This window comes from Geotrypetes seraphini, chromosome 14 (genome assembly GCF_902459505.1).
Source record: "Geotrypetes seraphini chromosome 14, aGeoSer1.1, whole genome shotgun sequence".
Classification (NCBI taxonomy): Eukaryota; Metazoa; Chordata; class Amphibia; order Gymnophiona; family Dermophiidae; genus Geotrypetes; species Geotrypetes seraphini.
The window spans coordinates 50,776,774-50,799,028 of NC_047097.1; the positions used below are offsets into that span (position 1 = coordinate 50,776,774).

Sequence of the window (22,255 nt, forward strand, 5' to 3'; positions counted from 1 at the left end):
AGCCCGGTACAGACAGTACAAAAATCTATTGTCACTTTAAAAATCTAGAGACTGCCCTTACTGTGCATGCACAAGTGCCTTCCCACCAAACGCCAGCTCACAAGACCATCAGTTCAGTACAAATGCTAAAAAGCACAGTTACTTACCGTAACAGGTGTTATCCAGGGACAGCAGGCATATATTCTCACATGTGGGTGACGTCATCTACGGAGCCCCGGCGCGGACAGCTTTTCAAGCAAACTTGATTGAAGTTTCAAGTTTGCACACTGCACCACGCATGTGCATGCCTTCTCGCCCACTAGAGGGCGCATCCCACCTCGTGGTCCTCAGTTCCATAACTAGCAAGGAAGCCATCCCCGGGGAGGCGGGCGGGTTGTGAGAATATATGCCTGCTGTCCCTGGATAACACCTGTTACGGTAAGTAACTGTGCTTTATCCCAGGACAAGCAGGCATGATATTCTCACATGTGGGTGACCTCCAAGCTAACCAAAAAAGGGCAGGTGGGAGGATGGCAATTTAGGAAAACAGATTTTGCAAAACTGACAGGCCAAACCGGCCGTCACTCCTGGATAAAGTGTCCAGACAGTAATGAGAGGTGAATGTATGAACCGAAGACCAAGTGGCAGCCTTACATATGTCCTCCATCGGAGTGGATCGGAGGAAAGCTATCGAAGCTGCCATCGCTCGGACCTTGTGCCCCGTGACTCGACCCGGGGGAGGAAGGCCAGCCTGAGCGTAGCAAAAGGAAATGCAAGCGGCCAACCAGTTAGACAGAGTGCGCTTGGAAACTGGATGCCCTAATCGATTGGGATCGAAGGACAAAAACAATTGAGGAACCTTCCGATGAGACCTGGTGCGTTGAAGATAATATGCCAACGCCCTCTTACAGTCAAGCGTGTGAAGCGCCGTCTCGCCAGGATGGGAGTGGGGCTTCGGGAAGAACACAGGAAGGACAATGGACTGATTGAGGTGGAAGTCAGAAACAACTTTAGGTAAAAACTTAGGATGGGTGCGGAGAACCACCTTGTCGTGATGAAAGACAGTGAAAGGAGGGTCCGCAACCATGGCTTGCAACTCCCCAATCCGCCTGGCGGAGGTGAGGGCAATTAGAAACACCGCCTTCCAAGTCAGAAATTTCAAGAGGGACTTGTTGAGTGGCTCAAACGGGGGTTTCATCAGTTGAGCCAGAACCACATTCAAATTCCACACGACAGACGGAGGCTTAAGAGGGGGACAAACCCTGAGTAACCCTTTCATGAAGCGTGTCACCAAGGGATGGAGTGACAGAGGGCGTCCCTCCAGAGGTTGGTGGAAAGCAGAAATCGCACTGAGATGAACCCGCACCGAAGTGGTTTTCAAGCCGGAGCGCGACAAATGAAACAAATATTCTAAAACCGAGGATACCGGAACTGATACCGGATCCAGGTGAAAAGACGAGCACCAGGTGGAAAACCTGGTCCATTTCTGCGCATAGCAAAGCCTCGTCGAGATCTTGCGGGAGGCTTCCAACACCTCCTTCACCGATTGAGACAGGTCCGGAGGAGTCAGGGAACAAGAAACCAGGCTGTCAGGTGCAATGACTGCAGATTGGGATGTAACATGGATCCTTGACTCTGAGACAGCAGAGAAGGAGAGACAGGCAGAGGAAGAGGCTCTCTGGCACTGAGCTGGAGCAGCAGGGAGAACCAGTGCTGACGCGGCCACCGAGGTGCTATGAGAATCATCGTGGCCGTGGACGATTTTAGGTGTACCAACGTTCGCATGATCAGAGGGAACGGAGGGAATGCATACAGGAACCTCCCTTCCCAGTCGAGTAGGAAGGCATCCGCTTCCAGACGGTCCTGCGAGTACATCCGAGAACAATATAGTGGTAGTTTGTGTGTCTCCGGAGAGGCAAACAGATCCACCTGTGGCGTTCCCCAGCGAGCGAAAACCTCGCGTAGAACTGCTGAGTGTAGAGTCCACTCGTGCGGTTGCAGAAGTCGACTCAGTTTGTCCGCCAGGCAATTCCGTTCTCCTTGGATGTAGACCGCCCGGAGGAAGATGTTCCGGGAGGCCGCCCACTCCCAGAGGCGAAGAGCTTCGGAGCAGAGGGGCCATGACCCCGTTCCTCCCTGCTTGTTCACATAATACATTGCCACCTGATTGTCCGTGCGGACGAGGACCACCTGGTCCTGCAATATGTGAACGAAGGCTCGAAGTGCTAGGAAGATGGCTCGCAGCTCTAGCACGTTGATATGACACTGACGGTCTTCTGTCGACCACAGGCCCTGCGTGCGAAGACCGTCGAGATGGGCTCCCCACGCGTACTCCGAGGAGTCCGTGGTCAGGACCTTGCGAAAAGGCGGAGTGCGAAACAATAGCCCCATGGACAAATTTGAAGAGTCTGTCCACCAACGCAGCGATTTCCGCAAGGGCGGAGTTACCGAAATGAGGCGAGACACCGGGTCGCACTCCTGACGCCACTGGGACGCGAGGGTCCACTGAGGGATCCTCAGATGTAGCCTCGCAAACGGCGTGACATGTACCGTCGAGGCCATATGGCCCAGCAGCATCATCATGCGCTTGGCCGACACCCTCGATAGTTGGGAGACCTGGCGGCTCATCCGTACCAAGGTTTCCAACCGCTGGGTCGGCAGGTAGGAGCGTAGGCGCACCGTGTCCAGCACCGCACCTATGAATTGAAGAGACTGCGACGGCCTCAACTGAGACTTTGGAAAGTTTATCTCGAACCCGAGAGTTTGCAGGAAGGCAATAGACTGTCGGGTCGCTGAGATAACCCCCTCCCTGGTCGGGGCTTTGATGAGCCAATCGTCCAGGTAAGGGAACACATGGAGTCCACGTGACCTGAGGGCTGCTGCAACCACCACCATGCACTTCGTGAATACTCGTGGGGACGCGGCCAGGCCGAAGGGCAGTACCCTGTACTGGAGGTGGAGGTCCCCCACCTGGAATCGTAAGAATCTTCGACAGGCGGGGTGCACCGGAACATGGGTGTATGCTTCCTTCAGGTCGAGGGAGCACATCCAGTCCCCTTCCCCCAAGAGGGGGTACAAAACCGGGAGAGATAGCATTCGAAACTTCTCCCGGGCCAGGAATTTGTTGAGCTTCCTGAGGTCCAGTATGGGGCGCAGGTCCCTGGTCTTTTTTGGGACCAAAAAGTAGCGGGAGTAAAACCCCGTACCCCACTGGTCCTTGGGGACCGGCTCGACCGCCCGAAGCTTCAAGAGGGCTTTGGCTTCGGTTATAAGGGTCGGTAGCTGCGAACGGTTGCAGGGGACTAAACTTGGGGGACTGTCCGGCGGCGAGGACACAAAGTTGAGCGAGTAGCCCTCGGAGACGATCCGGAGCACCCAAGCGTCTGAGGTAATCCCGGTCCATGCCTCCCGGAAGGACCGAAGACGGCCCCCGATAGGAAGGGGTTCCTGTGAAAGTGCGGAGGGGAACCCGCCCCGTCCGCTCAGCCCGTCAAAAGGAAGGCGCGGGCTTAGAAGGGCCCTGCGCCTGGGCTTGGGTTTGTCCCCCTCTGCCTCGCTGAGACGGACGTCTCGGAGGCGGTCTCGAGAAAGCCGGGGTCGACTTCTGAGGGTATCGGCGCGGCGGAGGCCGAAAGGGTTTCTGCGGCGGGGGTCTAGGTTTGGGGCGGACCAGGGATGCTAGAGAGCGCTCCTGTTCCGACAAGCGTTTGGTCGCCGCATCCAATGACTCGTCGAATAACTCGGACCCCACACAAGGCAAGTCTGCCAGGCGTTCCTGCAGGTTTGGGTCCATGTCGAGGGTGCGAAGCCAGGCCAAGCGGCGCATGGCCACCGCGAGGGCCGACACCCTCGAAACCAGCTCAAAGGCGTCGTACACTGCGTGGAATAGGTACAACCGCAATTGAGACAGGTTGGACATAAACTTATCGAATCCTGCTCTTTGGGAGTCCGGTAACGAGTTTCGATATTGAGGAAGGTCCTTCACCATACCACGCAAATAGGAGGAAAAGGTGAAGGCGTAATTTAGAACCCTGGTGGCCATCAGGGAATTTGAATAGAGGCGACGGCCAAACTTGTCCAGGGTCCGCCCCTCCCTGCCTGGTGGAACCGCCACAGAGACCCGTGAGGGCTGTGATTTTTTAAGAGCAGACTCCACCAGAAGAGACTGGTGTGAGAGCTGCGCCTTATCGAACCCTTTAGGGGGAATCGTCCTATACTTCGATTCCATTTTTGAAGGCACAGACGTGACTGTAAGAGGGTTTGACAAGTTATTCAGCCAGGTTTGCAGAAGGACACTGTTGAGAGGGAGTCTAGGCACCTCCCTAGGAAGAGTGGGGAGGTCCTGTTCCTCCAAAAATTCTTTGGAATACCGAGAGCCTACCATCAGGTCAATCCCCAGGGCTTGGGCCATGTCCTGAACGAAGGATGAAAATGAGGACGGCCTAGCCTGGGGAGACGGGGTTCTCGACCGCCCCACCGAGGAGAGGGGGGAGGCCTCATGGGAATAATGAGGATCCCTAACCGATCCCGAATCCCAGGATCCCCTCTCGAGGGCCCTCGAGGGGGAAGGGGAAGTTATCCTCCTCGCAGAGCCCTTGGGTGAGGACCCAGGGGTTCGTGGGACACTCTCCCGTTTCCTCGGCGAGGCGGCCCGGGAAGACTTCCCATGAGGTGAGCGGAGGAGCCTCGGGTTGTCGAGGCGCAACTCCGACACCTGCAGCGCCTCGCCCCCGAACGACGAGGAGCGGTCGCGCCGAGGCGAGCCTCGGGGTCGCTTAGACTTCCTCGATCGACGCCCCGTCCGAGGTCGCGTCGAGGGCGAGGCGTGTCTGGAAGACCCGGAGGAAGAGGAGGAAAGACGGCGCACTCTGCGCAACTTTTCCTTGGGCCTTACACTCCGCTCAGGGGGTTCCCCCGAGGTCGAGGTCCGGGGCGGGGCCGAGACCGAGGCGAACGGGGCCACCGTACCCGAGACCGAGGTCGCCGAGGTCGGGGCTCCCGAGGGAGCCGAGGCCGGGGCCTCCGAGACCGAAGGCGCCCCGGCCGAGGTCGAGGCCGCCGGAACCGCAGCACGCTGCAGCACTTCCAGGGCTCCCGACAGCTCCGATGAGATCAGAGCTCGGAGGAGATCCTGGAAGGCCGGAATCCCCACGAAGGTGGGGAGTTCCGAGTCCGGGGCACACTCCCTGGAGGGCGACCTCGGTCTCGAGTATTCCCTCGGGGTGTGCGGAGTCGAGGTCCGATGCGGGGCCGGGGTCGACCCACCCGCCTTGGCCTGACTCGAGGATGGCTTCTTTGCTGAAGGGGATGGAACAGAGGACTTACCCGAAGCTTGCTTCACTGACGACGCCTTCGAGGAAGAGGGCCGAGGTGAGGCCGAGGCCCCCGAGGACGCCAAGGCCGAGGTCAAGGCTGGGGCCGAAGCCGAGGCCGACGTCGAGGCCTTAGGTGCGTCGACGGCGAACAATTCGGCCATTCTTGCCTTACGGCGACGGAGGGCCCTGTTTTGGAAGGTAGCACAGCGATCACACGAGTCTGTCGGATGTTCGGGCCCAAGACAGACAATGCACCACCGGTGAGGGTCGGTGATGGAAAGCAACCTTTCACACCGGCTGCACTTTTTGAATCCCGTAACAGGACGGGACATCCACGAAGAAAAAGAAGAAGGCCGGGAACGTACCGACGTCCCGCGGCCACGGATTCCGGGAGCCCCCGGAGTCCGATGAAAAACGAAAGACTTTTTTTTTTTTTTTTTTTTTTTAAAAGAACCGAAAGGAAAAACAGCACCGCGAACTAATTCGAAGGGAAAACAAACTAAACGCGGCAGCTAGAAGGCAAAAACACTGGAGCTCAGATCCACAGGGCTTTCTTGCTCCGCGGAAAAATTTGAACTGAGGACCACGAGGTGGGATGCGCCCTCTAGTGGGCGAGAAGGCATGCACATGCGTGGTGCAGTGTGCAAACTTGAAACTTCAATCAAGTTTGCTTGAAAAGCTGTCCGCGCCGGGGCTCCGTAGATGACGTCACCCACATGTGAGAATATCATGCCTGCTTGTCCTGGGATAACAGCAACTAGGAGAGGAGGGTAGGTTGTGAGAATATCTGCCTGATGACCTCGGATAACACCTGCTACTGGTAAGTAACTTTGCTTTATCCGGAGGCAAGCAGGCAGCATACTCTCACATGTAGAACTCCCTAGCTGCCAGGATCATGCCTCTGATAAGAGGGTTACGGACAATTAACACGAGCTTGGTGAAACCACAAGCATTGGAGGGAAGTTGGCGTCTAAATGGTGAATAAATTTTGTAGAACTGAATGGTCAAACCAGGTATCCCATTTGGAATGATTCTCCAAACAATAGTTGGATGTGAATGTATGAATTGAGGAACAGGTGACTGCTTTACAGATGTCCTCAATGGGAGTAGGACACAGATGAGCTACTAAAGTCGTTATTGCTCTAACTTTATGTGCAGTGACACAGCCGTCAAACGACAGCCCAGCCAGAGCATAGCAAAAGGAGATACAGTCCACCAGCCATGTGGAGATGGTTCTTTTGGTGACAGGAGCACTAAGTCTGTTAGGATAGAATGACAGGAACAGCTGAGTGGAAGTTCTGTGAGCCTTGGTGCAATGCAGGTAATAAGCAAAAGCACTTTGCAGTCCAAGCTGTGGTGTGCTACTTCATCAGGATAAGAATGTGATTTTGAAAAAAAGACAGGAAGAACTATTGGCTGGTTCAGATAAAATTCAGACAACCTTCAGGAAGAACTTGGGATGAGTGCAAAGAACTACCCTATTGTGGTAGAATGTTGTATAAGATGGATCTGACACAAGCGCTTGAAGTTCACTGACTTCGCATGCAGATATGAGGTATACTATTTCCAAGCGAGATGCTTGAGGGATGAAGTTGAGTGGTTCAAATGGAGGCTGCATCAGAATGGAAAGTACAACATTAAGGTTCCTAGCGACTGGAGGAAGCTCGATGGGAGGTCTGGTATGGAGAAGGCCTTTTATGAATCTGGAAACCAAAAGATGTACAGACAATGGTGTTTTTTGTCCTGTTGAATATGGAAAGCACTAATACCACTGAGATGAACTGTACCTTTAGTCCAGAGTCAGAGGTGCAGAAGATAATCTATGACCAAAGGAAGAGAACAGGTAATTGGATCCAGTGTGTGCTATTACACCAGATTGTGAAACGAGTCCATTTGAAGTGATAGCAGCACTGCACGGAAGGCTTTCTAGAGGCTTTAACAATGGCGCAGAGAATGCAAAGGCATTTTATTGGTTGGGAGAAAGATTATCACACAGTGAGTTAATGAACGTAGATTGGGATGGAGGAGGAGAACCCTTGTTCTGTCACAGCAAGGTTGGAAAGATATGAAGTATGATGGGATCTCTTTTGCTGAGCTGTAGGAGAGAGAACCAATGTCAATGTGGCCACCGAGGTGCTAAGAGAAACATGGTGGCTTGTTCTTGGCGAAGTCTGAGTAGAGTTTTCATGAGCAGAGGAAATGGAGAGAAAGCATAAAGGAACTTGTCCCGCCAGTCGAGGAGAAAGGCATCCAATTCCAGACAATTGGGAGTTTAGAGTCTGGAACAGAAGAGTGGACGTTTGTGATTGTAGGGGGAAGCAAAGAGATCTTCTGGGTTCCCCATATGCAAAGATCTGATGTAATAGATGTAGTAGAGTTAAGTGATCATTCGTATGGCTGTAGGAGTATGTTCAACTTGTCAGCTAAAGTGTTCTGCTTTCCTGCTAGGTAGACTGCTCTCAGGAAAATGTTGAGAGGCATCACCCCGGACCAGATCTGGATCGCTTCTTGGAAGAGCAGACTCTGTACCACCTTACTTGTTCATGTAATACATAGCTACCTGGTTGACTGTGCAGATAAGTACTACTTCATTGAGGAGACAATCCTGGAATATATATAGAACATTGTGGATTGCTCAAAGCTGGAAGAGTTTGATATGGAGAGCTCTTTCAGGAAAACTCCAAGAGCCTTGTCAATATCTTTTCATGTGGTGGCATCTGGAATAGTAGGCCTCTGGAAAGTTTGATCAGCAATAACTACCACTGAAGTGAGTTTCAGAGATGTGATGGTACTGTCAGCTATTGGGAAAGAGGTCCGGTGGCTTGAGACCACTGGGTCAAAAGTGTCCATTGCGGATTCCTAAGATGTAGATGGGAATGGAGTTATGGGTACTGTAGAGGTCATGTGGCCGAGGAGTCGTAGCATTTGACATGATGTTATGCAGCGTTAAGAGAAAACTTTCTGACATATTTGAATTAGTGTGTCAAGTCTTTGTTGAGGTAGAAAGGCATGTGTTTTGATCATGTCTAAGAGGACACCAATGAACTCTAGAGTCTGAGTGGGATCTAGATTTGATTTCTCATATCTGACTGCAAATTCTAGGCATTCCAGTAGACGAACTGTTGTATTCATGGCCAGAAGAGCCTTTTGAGGTGCTGGGACCTGGATTCAAGTCATCTAAGTAAGGGAACAAGTGATTGCTACTATTACCACTAAGCATTTCATGAATACTCTGGGTGCTAATGCCAGCCCAAATAGGAGTACTTTGTACTGAAAGTGACATGCTCCCATTCAAAAGCAAAAATATTTTCTGCAGGCTGAGAGATGGGAATGTGGGTGTAGGCTTCTTTGAGATCTAGAAAGCAGAGCTAGTCGTTCTTCTCTATCAGTGGCAACAGGGTTCCCAGAGAAGAACATGCAAAATTTCTCTTTCATCAAGTATTTGTTGAGAGCGCAGAGGTCCAGAATAGGACGGAAATCTTCAGACTTTTTCAGAATGAGAAAATACTTGAGTAGAACCTTTGGCCCCTCTCCTGTATAGATACTTGTTCTATGGCATAGAGCTGGAGGAGGGCTGAGAGCTCCTGATGGAGGGTCTTCTGATGAGAGTTAAAGAGGATGGTTTGTTGTTATTTTTTGAAAACAAAGGACATAGCCCTTACTCACCACTTGAAGGACCTGATGTTATCAAGGAACACTGATGAGAACAGTGAGCAAGTCGACCTCCTATGAGGAGAGTAAGGTAAAGGTTGAGAAATTCTGGCAATGCTCTCTAGTATGAGTCAAAAAGACTGCTGTTTGGGTTGAGGTTCTGGCTGGGTCTTCTGCTGCCTTTGTTGTCTATACTTCCATTTGGCTTGTGGAACATCTGAAGATAGTAGAATATTTCCTTGGTACTTGAGACTTGGTTGACTTAGAAGATGACAAGGTGGTCATGCAATCAGTATGTACTTTGTTCTTGAGTAGCTTCTTCTATGTGGTCTCCAAAACGGTCATCTCCTATACAGGGTATGTTGGAGAGTTGAGGACTAAAGGAGGACAAAACCATCACCTACAAACTGAACACATTTCTGCGTCTGTCTTTACCGAAGAGGATATACGCAACATGCCGGAAACCGACAGGCTATACGCAGGAAACAAGGATGGGAAACAGGGATGACGGTCAGTCTAGAAGAGGTATGCAGGCAAATTGATAGGCTTAAAAACGATAAATCCCTGGGACTGGATGGCATCCATCCAAGGGTAATCAAGAAACTGAAAGGGGCTATAGCTGAACTGCTTCAACTAATAGTCAATCTGTTGATCAACTCAAGAAGGATTCTGGAAGACTGGAAAGTGGCGAATGTCACGCCGATCTTCAAGAAAGGTTCGAGGGGAGATCCAGGAAACTACAGACCAGTGAGTCTGACCTCGGTACTGGGAAAGATGGTAGAGGCGCTGATAAAGGAACGCATCATTGATCACCTTGACGGACACGAGCTGATGAGGACCAGCCAGCACAGCTTCAGCAAGGAAAGATCTTGCTTGACGAACTTTATCCCGTTGCGGAACCTGGGCTCTCTCCAACTATTTCGCAAGCAACTGAAAACTTGGCTCTTCTCCAACATGTAATTCTATTTTCCATTCTATATATATAAGTTCATATAAACCTTTTCCTTTCTCTTCTTATATTTTAAGTTCTTGTAAACCGTGCCGAGCTCCACTTCCGTGGAGAGGATGCGGTATATAAAAATTTAAGGTTTAGTTTAGTTTAGATAGACAAGGGCAAGCTGGTCGACATTGTATATCTGGATTTTCAGAAGGCGTCTGACAAGGTTCCACATGAACGACTACTTCGAAAAATTGTGAGCCATGGAATTGAGGGCAAAATCCTCATGGGGATTAAAAACTGGTTGACAGATAGGAAACAGAGAGTGGGGGTAAATGGACAATACTCGGACTGGAAAAGCATCACGAGTGAAGTGCCACAGGGTTTGGTACTTGGGCCCGTGCTCTTCAACCTATTTATAAACAACCTGGAAACTGGTACGACGAGCGAAGTGATTAAATTTGCGGACGATACAAAGTTATTCAGAGTGGTGAAGACACAGGATTGTGAAGACCTGCAACGTGACATAAACATGCTCGAGAAATGGGCTGCCACATGGCAAATGAGGTTTAACGTAGATAAGTGTAAGGTGATGCATGTCGGTAACAAAAATCTTATTCATGAATACATGATGTCTGGTGCGGTACTCGGAGAGACCCCCCAGGAAACAGACCTGGGAGTACTGGTCGACAAGTTGATGAAGCTGTCAGCACAATGCGCAGCAGCGGCGAAAAGGGCAAATAGAATGCTAGGAATGATTAAGAAGGGGATCACGAGCAGATTGGAGAAGGTTATGCTGCTGTACCGGGCCATGGTACGCGCCCACCTGAAATACTGCGTACAGCACTGGTCGCCATACATGAAGAAGGACACAATACTACTCGAAAGGGTCCAGAGAAGAGTGACTAAAATGGTTAAAGGACTGGAGAAGCTATTAGAGAAACTGGGCCTCTTCTTCCCTTGAAAAGCTGAGACTGAGAGGGGACATGATCGAAACATTCAAGATAATGAAGGGAATAGACTTAAGTTGATAGACAGGTTGTTCACCCTCTTTAAGGTAGAGAGAACGAGAGAGCACTCTTCAAAGTTAAATAAGGCATCTTTCATAAGATTGTGTAAAGGGACGTTTATATAGTCCTTACGCCACTCTGTAATCAAGAGCATTCATGAGCTCTGCTCATAGCTGCGATTCAGATTCCAGATTAATTGAAAGCGCCAGCCCCATCTCTCTGATAAACTTTGTAAAAGACAGACTCTCTGGAGGCGACCTTTGTTGAAGAGGTGAAGATGGATCAAAAGGAATTCCATAGGATTCATTTGCAGACAAGTCAGGGTAGTCGCTAGAAGAGCATGGTGACAGGTCTGAGCCATACGTCATCCCTTGTAGATGTAGAACATCAAGGTAAGTGTCGAGGAGAGTGAGATGGATGTCGAGAGAAGTACTGAAATGATGAGATTTGCTCCCTAGAAGATGGACATCTCAACACTCGATGTCATGATGTCAGAGATCGATGGCCTCATAGAATTTGTGGGCGGTGCTTTGGACTGGTCAGATGCTGGGTACACTGAAGCAAATTTTTGCCTCAAGTGCAAATGCAGCAATCCACCTAGTTTCTCTTCTGCAACAGCTCTCTGCGCTGATCCTGGAGTGATGGAGTCAGTACCAATATTGACAAAGGTACAGTAGGCGCAGTCTGCATTTGGTGTTGAAGCATTGGGGACCTCAATGTCGATGCATGTTTTAGAGGAGACACCAATTGTAAGGATCTTGCATCAGTGCATCAACATTTGGAGTGCATCAGTGATGACACCTGGGACGATGCTGATGCCTGTTCAGAGGAGGAAAGATGCATAAGCTTTTTACTACTACTAATTATTTCTATAGCGTTACCAGACATATGCAGCGCTGTAAGGAGTAGCCTTTTTACGAAGTTCCCCCGATGTAGGTGTTGTCAACATCATCGGTACCAGTGTCGCTGCCAGTGTTGCTCAATGTTGACAATCAGCATTGGAATTTCCAGCCATGGTCGATGCAGTTGAAGCTGACACCAAAAAGTATCAAACTGCAATTTCCTGGTCTTAAGTGACCTCTTCTGCAATGTAAAGCAGAGCATGCAAGAAGTATTCTGATGTTGAGGACCTAGACATTGGATACACCAGTTATATGGATCCTTGCCTTTGACATTTAGTGCACCACTTGATCCCACTAGGCACTTTGGACATGGAAGAAAAAAACACACATATGTGAGATCAAAGAACTCAATGGTTCAGGGAGGTCGAGTAGGCAGTAACCCAAAACTAGTCGACGTTCCTGGTCTGAGAAGAGGCCGAAAAATGCCTGCAGGTCCAAAACAAAAAAGTAATAAAAAATTTTGATATGTAATGAAAGAAAATAGAAATAAATGGCAAAAACAACAGGAAAGCACAAAATACACACACAAAATAGAAATATGATGGCAGATATTATTTTAAATCTGTATTCAAGTATTGTTTACTTGTCTTTAGTTTGTAAACTTATATAAAAAAAAATAAAAAATAGATGACTCCTGAATAAATGTGATGGGCAGAATTTAGGACCCAAAGTGGTGAACTGGATTAGAAACTGGTTGACGGAGAGAAGCCAGAGGGTGGTGGTTAATGGAATTCACTCGGAGGAATGAAAGGTGAGTAGTGGACTGCCACAAGGATCGGTGCTGGGTCCGATTCTGTTCAATATATTTGTGAGCGACATTGCTTGCTGAAGGTTTAGAAGGGAAAGTTTGCCTTTTTGTGGATGATACCAAAATATGTAACAGAGTGTATCTGCAAAAGTTAGAAGAGTGATCTAATGTTTGTAATTCAATGCGATGAAGTGCAGAGTGATGCATTTGGGGAGTAGAAATCTGAGGGAACCATATAAGATGAGAGGTTCATATGCATGGATGGGAAGAGGGACCTTGGGGTGATAGTATCTGAGGGTCTGAAGCAATGAAACATTGTGACAAGAAGTTGGCTTTAGCCAGAAGAATGCTGGGCTATATAGAAAGAGGCATAACCAGCAGAAGAAAGGAGGTGTTGATGTCCCTGTACAGGTCACTGGTGAGGCCCCACCTGGAGTACTCTGTTCAGTTTTGGAGATAGTATCTGGTTAAGAATGTAAAAAGTCTTGAAGCAGTGCAAATAAAAGCAACAAAAATATATGGGGCTTGCGCCAAAAGATGTACAAGAAGAGACTGGAAGAGCTGAATATGTATACTCTAGAGGAGAGGAGGGACAGGAGAGAGATAGTTTATTTATAGTCCGTTTTTCACCAAAGTGGATCACAAAATCACATACAAAATATACATAACATCCATATAAAAAAAAAAAAAATCAAATCAATAAGAAATACATCTTCTCTCAAACACAATGTTCATTATTCCACTACAGAACAGTTTTTCCAGCACCCATACTTCATTTTATAGAATAAGAAGAAATTAGATTCTTATCTGCTAATTTTCTTTCTTTTAGTCCCTCCAGACTTGCACAGAACGGATGAGTTTACACTTCTGTGCCAGAAGGTGGAGACAGAGACATTGACTTTTGGGCTGTGCAGTTTCATCTACAATCAGTCTGATAAATAGCCAAGCAGGCACTAAGAACGGTGAACTATAAAACACCAACTTCACTCCCAGAAGGGGAATATCAAGTAATTGTCCGGATTGGACAGGAAAAAACATTGCTGGACTGATTAGAATAAGAACCTTCAAAAATGTCCCCACAGCTCACCAGCTAAGCCAGACAAATCAAATGCCGCTGCTCTTATTGAACTTCCCAACAACCCAGACAAAAGGATACTGCAGAAAAAACTATACTCTTCGTGAAAAAACATTGAATAAAAATGACAGGGCGGGGTCTGTGCCAGTCTGGAGGGACTAAAAGAAAGAAATAACCTAATTACTCCTTCTTTAGCATTCCTCCAGACTTGAGGTCTGCACAGGAACAGGGATTGTGGGACTCCCATGGGGATCCCCCCCCAGGCTCACGGGACTCCTGCGGAGTTCCCCCGGCTCATGGGACTCCCACAGAGATCCCCCAGGCTCACAGGACTCCCGCAGGGATGGAACTGGGGTTCCCAAGGCCTGGAAAGAGAATTAGTATAAGACAGACAAAAGCAGAAACTGAGACCAAGATGATGGAAAAACAAAATGTCCCACCAGCTACAGCAAGGGAGATGTTCATTTTGAGGAGGGCTATGCTCAAAATGGGAGGCCCAGCTCCCTCTTATGGTTATGCCACCAATTGTGCTTAGTACAAAATGAAGTACTTGCTGAGTTTGATTGGGGGTTTCTAGTTCAGTTTTGGTACATTTTTCTTCTGCAACCATTGTCCTGAAAAGTGCCTCTCTCAATTCTGCTTTAAATTATTTTGATGCTGTACTGTTTGATTCTTTACTCATTACTGCATTAAAAACCATTTGTGGATCTTGGAAGGACCTCTCACAAATTATCTATGCCAGATGGTGGAACCAGATTTGTTGCTCTACAGATATGAGCTTTATATTGACAAAAAATCCAACTCTTATTTCTTTTAACAAGAAATGGTCGACCCTACAGTCACATGACCTAATGTCTATTCAAATTCTTTCCGGTGAAGAATGCATCTCTTATTTCTGTTTACTGCTATTTATTCATATTGATTTTATTGTTGGTTTAAATAAACTAAGACTTAAAAAAAATCAAAACTGTGAAAAGTAATTGCTGCTTTTTATGGGGACAGGTAACTTCTATGGAGGGACGGGGTGGTGTGGTGTCGAAGTGAGCAGCGTCAGTGGCCTCAGGGGGGGAGGGGTTGGTCTGTTTTTGGGGTGTGGAACGAATCATCTGAGTTTCCCTTACTTCCTATGGGGAAACTCGATTTGATATACGAGCACTTTGGTTTATGAGCATGCTTCTGGAACGAATTATGCTCGCAAACCAAGGTTCTACTGTATTTTCTCTGCCACAAGTTTAGAGAACCATTTCAATTTCCTTTTTCTCTTGATTTTATTTTATTTCCTCACATAAAGGTTAGTAGTTATTTTTATTGTTCCTTTCAGCTTAGACCACTGTTTTTCCACTTCCCTTATGTCCTCCCATCCTAACAGCTCTTTCTTCAGGTACTCTCTCCCATTTTACTAAAGTTCGTACATTTGAAATCTAGGACTTTGAGTTTTGTGTGGCCGCCCTCCACCTTAGCTGTTATATCAAACCAAACCATTTGATGATCGTTATATCCTAGGTGGACACCCACTGACATTAGAGATACTCTCCCCATTTGTGAAGACCAGATCTAGTATTGCTTATTCCCTCGTAGGTTCAGCCATCATTTGTCTGAGCAGAGCCTCTTGAAAGGCATCCAAGTTACCTGACAAGAAGGAGAGAGGAGAAAATCTGGCAATGGTCAGGAAAACTCAAAAGCATAGCCGTCCAGAATCACCTCTAGGACTCACTGATCCATTGTGATCTTGGCCCACTCCTGGTAAAACTCCGGCAGCTGGGCTCCCATCGGAAATGGGGGAAGGACCCGCAATGAGTCATTGGGTCAGATGGGCAGAGGAGAAGCCCCCTGGCGGGCTCCCCGAAAGAACTGCATGCACTGATACAAATGTCTTCTGGAAGGAAAAGAAGCTGCTCCCTGGCCAGTAGTAAGGGAAACCTTATTTCCCTGACCGTCGGCAACTGGGGAAATCCCTGTGTGGGCTGTAAGGGAAGCCTGGATTTCTCCACTGCCTGCAGCTGATGAGTTGTGCTCGCACGAAGGGGAACACTGCCCACTAGCACCCGAAGCCAATGAGGATTCCCCTTTGGAGTAGCCAGAGCACTTTGTGCACATGCCGGCCATGTTCACCGCTCATTGGGCACACAATGAGCACTTTTTTCCCCTTTAAAGTGTTCACTGCGACAAAACCAAAACCAAAACCGACAGTTAGCAATTGACTTCAATTAAAGCTAATTAAAAGCTTCCCTTCAGACCAGCACTGCCTCAGGATGTTTCCCCCTAGTAAAACTTTAACAAGACCCTCAAAACTATATGCCTTGCCTGAACTGTGGCAAGGCTTACAACTGAGGCACCTCTAAGCCAAAAAATTAGGGGAGGTGGGGGAAAATGAAGGGAGAGACTCAACCAGTTGAGTGTGGCATCCCCGAGGTTAGACAGACCACCACAAGGGTCCCCCAAGCTCTATCTAGCACCCATAAACAGGGACAAAAAAGGGCACTATTCACCTTCAACAGGCCCTAACCAAAGGAAAGACTGCACAGGTTTAACACCTCCGCCTGCTAGAGACCGAGAACAGATTGATTGTAGATGGGACTGCACAGCCCACTTGTACTACACCCAAAAGTCAACATCTCAGTCTCCACCTAGTATAGGAGCAAAACCCCATCTGTTCTGTCCCAGTTTGGAGAGACGTTAAAGAAATACCGTTTTAATAGTCTTTTTAAAATATTCATATCTCCTTGCTGCCTCATATAGGTCGGGAATTTGTTCTATTCTGCGGGACTGGCATATGAAAAAAAAAACCCCACTCACTCTAGTTGTTTGCACGGCTGTAGAGTCAAGGAGTCGGAGACAATTTTGGGTACCGGGAGTCGGAGTCAAAGGATTTATCTACCGACTCCACAGCCCTGGTTGTTTGTAATCCTATATAATATAGAAGTTTATATCACCTTTCAAGTATTAAAATAAATCTTTTCCAGAAAAAGTAAAATGGTAAAACTAGAGGGCATGAATTAAGGTTGTGGGGTTAGGAGTAACTTTAGGAAATTATTTTTCACAGAGAAGGTGGTATACGCCTGGAAAGTCCTCCCAAAGTAGTGGAGATGAAAATGGTGACGGAATTCAAGAAAGTGTGGAATGAATGGTATAAAACAAACTAAGGCCAATACTGGGAATTCCTGCACAATCTGTGTCCTGTATATGGTGATTTGGTTTAGGATGAGCTGGGGAGGGCTTTGATAGAAGTTCCAGTGAAAGGATGGTTAGGATAGGCTGGAGTAGGTTTCAATGGCATCTCCAGCAGTGGAAATCTAAAGGCAGTACCAGGAGGACTTCTACGGTCTATTGCCCAGAAATATTAAAGAAAAGAATTTAAATAATGAATGTGACTGTTGATTAGACTGGATGGACTGTTCAGGTCTTTATCGTATTTGTCGCTCCATAAGATGTACTTTTACCACCCCCAAAAAGGGGGTGGAAATAAGGATGTGTCTTATGAAGCGAATACCCAAACCCCTCCCATTACCTTTTTGTAAATTCTGAGGCCCTCCCTCACTAGATGCGGCTGCATGGAGCACTGTCAGCTGATGCGGCTGCCTCCGAGTCCTCTTCCCTTGCGTCAGAGCGGTGCACAAGGCTGCCGGCCTGGTCCCGTGCTGCTTCCTGTGAGAGTTCTTAATAGGAGAGTTCTCGAGGGAAGCAGCAGGGAAGAGGACTCCGAGGAAGCTGCATCAGCTGTCAGTGCTCCAGGCAGCCATGTCCAGTGAGGGAGGGCCTCAGAATTAAAAAAAGATAACGGGGGAGGGAGGCCGGGAGCTGCCCTGCTTAATTAAAAATAGGTACCGGGAGGAGGAGGGCCAGGGCCTTCCTGCCTGCAGCTGAATTAAAAATAAGGAGGGTGAGGTCGGGCCTGCCTGCCTGTGGGGAGGCCTGGAGGGGATAGGCCTACTTGCCTGGGAGGGGGGAGGGCTCCTGCCTGCCTGCCTGAGGGGGCTACTTGGGAGGGGGAATGCGCTTGCCTTCCTGGGGGGGCTGCCTGGGAGGGGGAAGACCTGCCTGCCACTAGGTCTGCCTGCCCTGTCCCGTCCCTACCTGCCTGCCAGCCACTAGGCCTGCCTGCCCTGTCTCCTGTCCCGGCCTACAACTAGATCACCAGAGGGAGGACAGGGTACAGAGCCTGGCAGGGAGGGGGAAAGGGTGCAGAGCATGGCAAGGAGTGTGGGGTTGGGTGCAGAGCCTGGCAGGGTGAATTTGGTTCAGAATGGGGTTTTTTCTTGTTTTCCTCCTCTAAATCTAGGGTGCGTCTTATGGTCAGGTTCGTCTTATGGAGTGAAAAATATGGTATATCATTTACTATGTTACTATGCCCAGGGTCACAAGGAGAAGCACAGAGTTTGAATCCACAACCTCAGGGTGCCGAGGCTATAGCTCTAATTACAAAGCCAAATTCTCAGGATCAGAAACTTTATTTCATACTTCCTTTTAGGTTTTTTGTTTAAATGAGAGAAGGAAAGTCCTGAAGAGTGAAGGAAGGAAGAAACTCAGCTATAAGTTACAGGTGTTTCTTTTAATTCAAATTTCAATTTTTTTAAGATAAAGCCAAATTTAGACATCTCTTCATCAATGGAGTTGTGTCCTTCCAAATAGTGCAAAAGCTGTCTTCTGACTAGTCCAGGAGCTGCACGGCTTGCCAATCAACATCTGCTGGCGCCAAAGAAATACTAACCACCTAACACTGCAAAGTACTCAAGTCATTAGTCTCCATTTGCTGGTTAATGGGTATAACCCACAGGTTCTAGACTGGGCTAGTAAGAACACCGCTTTCAATAACATACAGCATGGCTTTCTCCAGCTTCTACAAGAGTATAATATGTGATCTCACCTTCACTGGAGGTGTTGTTCCTGTGCCTGAGTACCGGCGGGTTTGGCACCCATTCTGACTAGGCCTCTGTGGCTTGTTATTCAACTGAGGTTTTTTCACTGTGCCACCATGGTCATTTCTAACGGAGTCCACTTTTTCTGCCGTCGTCTTACCTAACAGCTTAGCATGCAAAGAGGCAAAAACACAAAAACATCCGGTAAGGCTCTTAAAACCAGAGAGAATAAACATCTGGAAACATTAATGTTTTGTGTGTTAGCATTAGTTCCTGATCACTGTACACACTCATCCTGAAGAACGTGAAATTTTAAGTTGTCCATTACCAAGGCCAATGTTAAGGAAATGGAGGATGGGGGAACGGGAACAGGGCAGCTACTCTGGGCCCCCACAGCTCCAGGGGGCCCCCTGTGGTCCAGCATCTCTTCCCTGTCTCCTTTCCCCCATATTCTTGGTCTACTTTTAAATACATTTCTCTTCACAGAAAACTACTAGCAAGGCTGAAAGTGATGCAGTGCTGCCTGCTGCCACCCTGGAGCTTTCACCTCTGCTGCATTCCGCCCAGGTGGAAACAGGAAACTGCATCACAGGGAAGGGAAAGGGGATGGGATTAGATGTACTGCCTTTCAAGTACTTATTTTGTAATTAGGACAATGAGCTGCACTGGGAATCAAACACAGTTCGCCAGGTTCTCAGGGCAGGCAAGGGGAAGGGGTGAAGAAGGTGGACTGCCCTGAGCGCCATTATCTCTCTTTTTCTCTGCCCAGCCACCTCTTCCAAAATCTGCAGTGGCAGCGAGAAGCATCACCTAGCTACTGTTTGCTCCAGCCTCAGCTCTTGACGTCACTCCCTGGTCACAGGACCATGAAGTTACATCAGAGGAAGGGCTGAGACTGGCACGAGCAGCAGCTAGGAGATGCTGATCATTGTCAGCGAAGATGTTTAAGAGATATGTGAGGGGGAGGGGAGGAAACATCTCCTTCCCTCGCTATGCCATTACACTGTGCTAACTATAAGACGGAGAAAAGATGTTAAACCATGGGAGCCCCCGGAGCTGTTTTAAGGTAGCCTTTGGGGGAGGGGGGTGCAGACAGATAGGGAAATGCCAGACTATGCCAGACTGGGAATGGGAGGATATAAATGGAGAAAGATATGATGGGAACAGAAGGGGAGAGAGAGATGGCAGATTAAGGGACAAAGGAATGAAAAGAGCAAGAAAAGGAGAGATGCTGGATAGGAGAGCATACAAACTCACTGTACCAGACTCGAATATTTTAGACCTTCTTAAATATCAAACACTAGAGTACCAGCAATAAAAGGTCTCAAAAAAGTTTATAAACAATTCAGGCTAACAGGCCTCAGAAGTGCCTTACTGTATGTCTATTTTTCTTTAAAGAACCTGTATGTTCTTTAAAGAAAAATAGACATACAGTAAGGCATTTCTGAGGCCTGTTAGCCTGAATTGTTTATAAACTTTTTTGAGACCTTTTATTGCTGGTACTCTAGGATAGGAGAGCAGTCAGTTAGAAAGAAGTACTGGAAGGAAGTGAAAGGAAGGAAAGAGGGAGAAATGATTGATCTAGGGAGGGAGGGTGGGAACAGAAAGGGAATGTAAAGGGATCATATTGGGGGAGGGAGGCAAGAGAATAAACCACCAAGGTGGCAGGGTAAGAAAAGAGGGTTAGGATAGAGACATGTTTACTTATGAGTAGGTTGGGGATAGGAAAGAAAATTTTGGGCTACAAGAGTGGAGGGAGGAGAGATTCTGGAAATAGCGGAACCATGTGTGAGAGGCTAAGGGGGAAGGGTGACAAGGCAGAAATATAGTAAAAGGGTGTAGATGAAAGACGGAAAATGTGAGAGCTAGGACGTGAGGAGATGAAAAGTTGATAGGTATCTGGAAAAGTAAAGAGGAGGAGGGTGAAATTTGAAAAGACAGAAAAAAGAAGTAAGATCAACACGTCAAACAGATATAGTGAGGGAATGAAACAAAAACAGGAAAGGCAAGTGGACAACTTTATCCTAAAGCAAAGAAAAGAAATAGACTTTTTTTCTACCTTTGTTATCTGGTTTCTGCTTTCCTCATCTTCTCATCATTCTATTCCTTCCATCCACTCTCTGCCTTTTCTCTGCCTCTTCCATATGGCATCTGATCTGTTACTGTGCCTCTCCCTTCCATCTCTCCACCCCCTCCTCATTGGTCTGGTACCCATCTCCTTCAGAGTCTTCTCCCCTCTCTCTCTTACTCACATGCAGTGTTTGCTCCTCCCTCCCCCTCTCTCTTCACTTCCTTCCAGCATGTTCCCCTCTCTCCCCAACCCATTTCCATGCCGCCTCTGTTCCTCTCTCCCCTCCCCCTATCCATTTCCATGCCGCGTCTGTTCCTATCTCCCCTCCCCCTCTCTCACCATTTCCCTTCAGCATCCTTCGCGGCCTAGCAGCCTCCTCCCTACCTCCCGATCGCCGCCATCTGGGCATCTCCTTCCCTCCCTTCCCCTTCATGGTGATTTTCATTTTTTTATCTCCAACTGCCTGAGTCTTTCATCAAGTTATGTGCAGCTGCCTGAAAAATGTTCTCACACAACTTCTTGTTTCCAGTTGCATCAGAGAATATTCAAGCTGCCACCTATGACTCGTTGAAAGGCTTGTGCTGCTGGGAGACAGGAAAAATGAAAATCACCACAAAGGTAAAGGGAAGGAAGATGCCCGGACGGCGGTAATCAAAAGGAAGGAGAGAGGGGGGACTGCTGGACCACGCAATGGGAGACAAGAAAAATGAAAATCGCCATGAAGGTGAGAGTAAGGGAGGGAGGGAGATGCATGGGCGGTGGCGGAAATAGGAAGGAGGGAGGGGGGCTGCTGGACCACATGATCGTTAAACGCGTGCGTTCCCTCACTTCACTGCGGTGACAAGGCCATTCATCGCTCCACAGGGCTGTGAATGGCCTTGTCCCCGTACCCGCACTTTTATTCTCTCCCAAGTTTCTGTGGGTAACAGCCACCGTGTCATTCTTTACTTCTTAGCTCACTTATGAGGGTCCCCTGAAGCAAGTAGCACTGAAGATGAGGTTGTCGAAGCAGTTGGTGCTAGTGTTGATAGTGCTGGGGTCAGAGTCTCTAGCCATGCTCAATGTTCCTCAAGTTCTACCGAAAAATTTATTGAATTGCAACTTTCTGGCTTTAAGCAACCTCTTCTGCATACGAGAGCAAAGCAGGCACAAAATCTTGATGGTTAGGACCTAGGCACTGTGCACACGTTATGCAAGTCAGTACCTGATATGGTTCTTTGATTCCAAGTGCATCGCTTGAAGCCACTAGTGCCTTGAACATCAATGGAAAAATCACCAACATGAAATCAAAAGGGCTCAATGGCCAAGGGATCTCAAACCAGAGAGTTGATGCTCCCAGAGTGGGAACGGGTTGACATGAGCCTGAAGACCCAAAACCATGAAGTTAGGGAAAAAATGAAATTTTTGGAAAAATTGAAAGAATATAAAAGAAAACAATGACAAAACTGAATGAAAAAAGGATCAAGATGACACAAAGTTTTGTGCGCTTTGAGAAAACTCTCAAACACAGCTTCTCAGCTCCGTGGAAAACTAAGAATTGTAGATCCAGCAAGCCAACATCGTGCAGGAGGGCACCAGCATACACACAGTATGGGCGATCCTCAAAGATTTAAAGTGACAGTACACTTTTTGACTATCTGTGCTGGGTTCCGTGGTTAACGTCACCCAGATGTGAGAATATGATGACCTGTTTGTCCTCAGAAAACAAGGT

At 48.1% G+C, this 22,255-nt stretch overlaps 1 protein-coding gene across 10 annotated transcripts in view; it reads right to left on the minus strand.

Annotated features, from left to right (window-relative positions):
• SIN3A (SIN3 transcription regulator family member A) overlaps positions 1–22,255 on the minus strand; it is a 290,548-nt gene that overhangs the window by 134,257 nt on the left and 134,036 nt on the right. For 9 of the 10 annotated variants that reach the window (XM_033920021.1, XM_033920025.1, XM_033920024.1 and 6 more), the window contains one exon: positions 18,482–18,640. The exons of the other annotated variant lie outside the window; for it this stretch is intronic. In XM_033920021.1, coding sequence (XP_033775912.1) covers positions 18,482–18,640 — 159 coding nt within the window. The remainder of the gene's footprint in view (positions 1–18,481; positions 18,641–22,255) is intronic. 10 annotated transcript variants of the gene reach the window in all.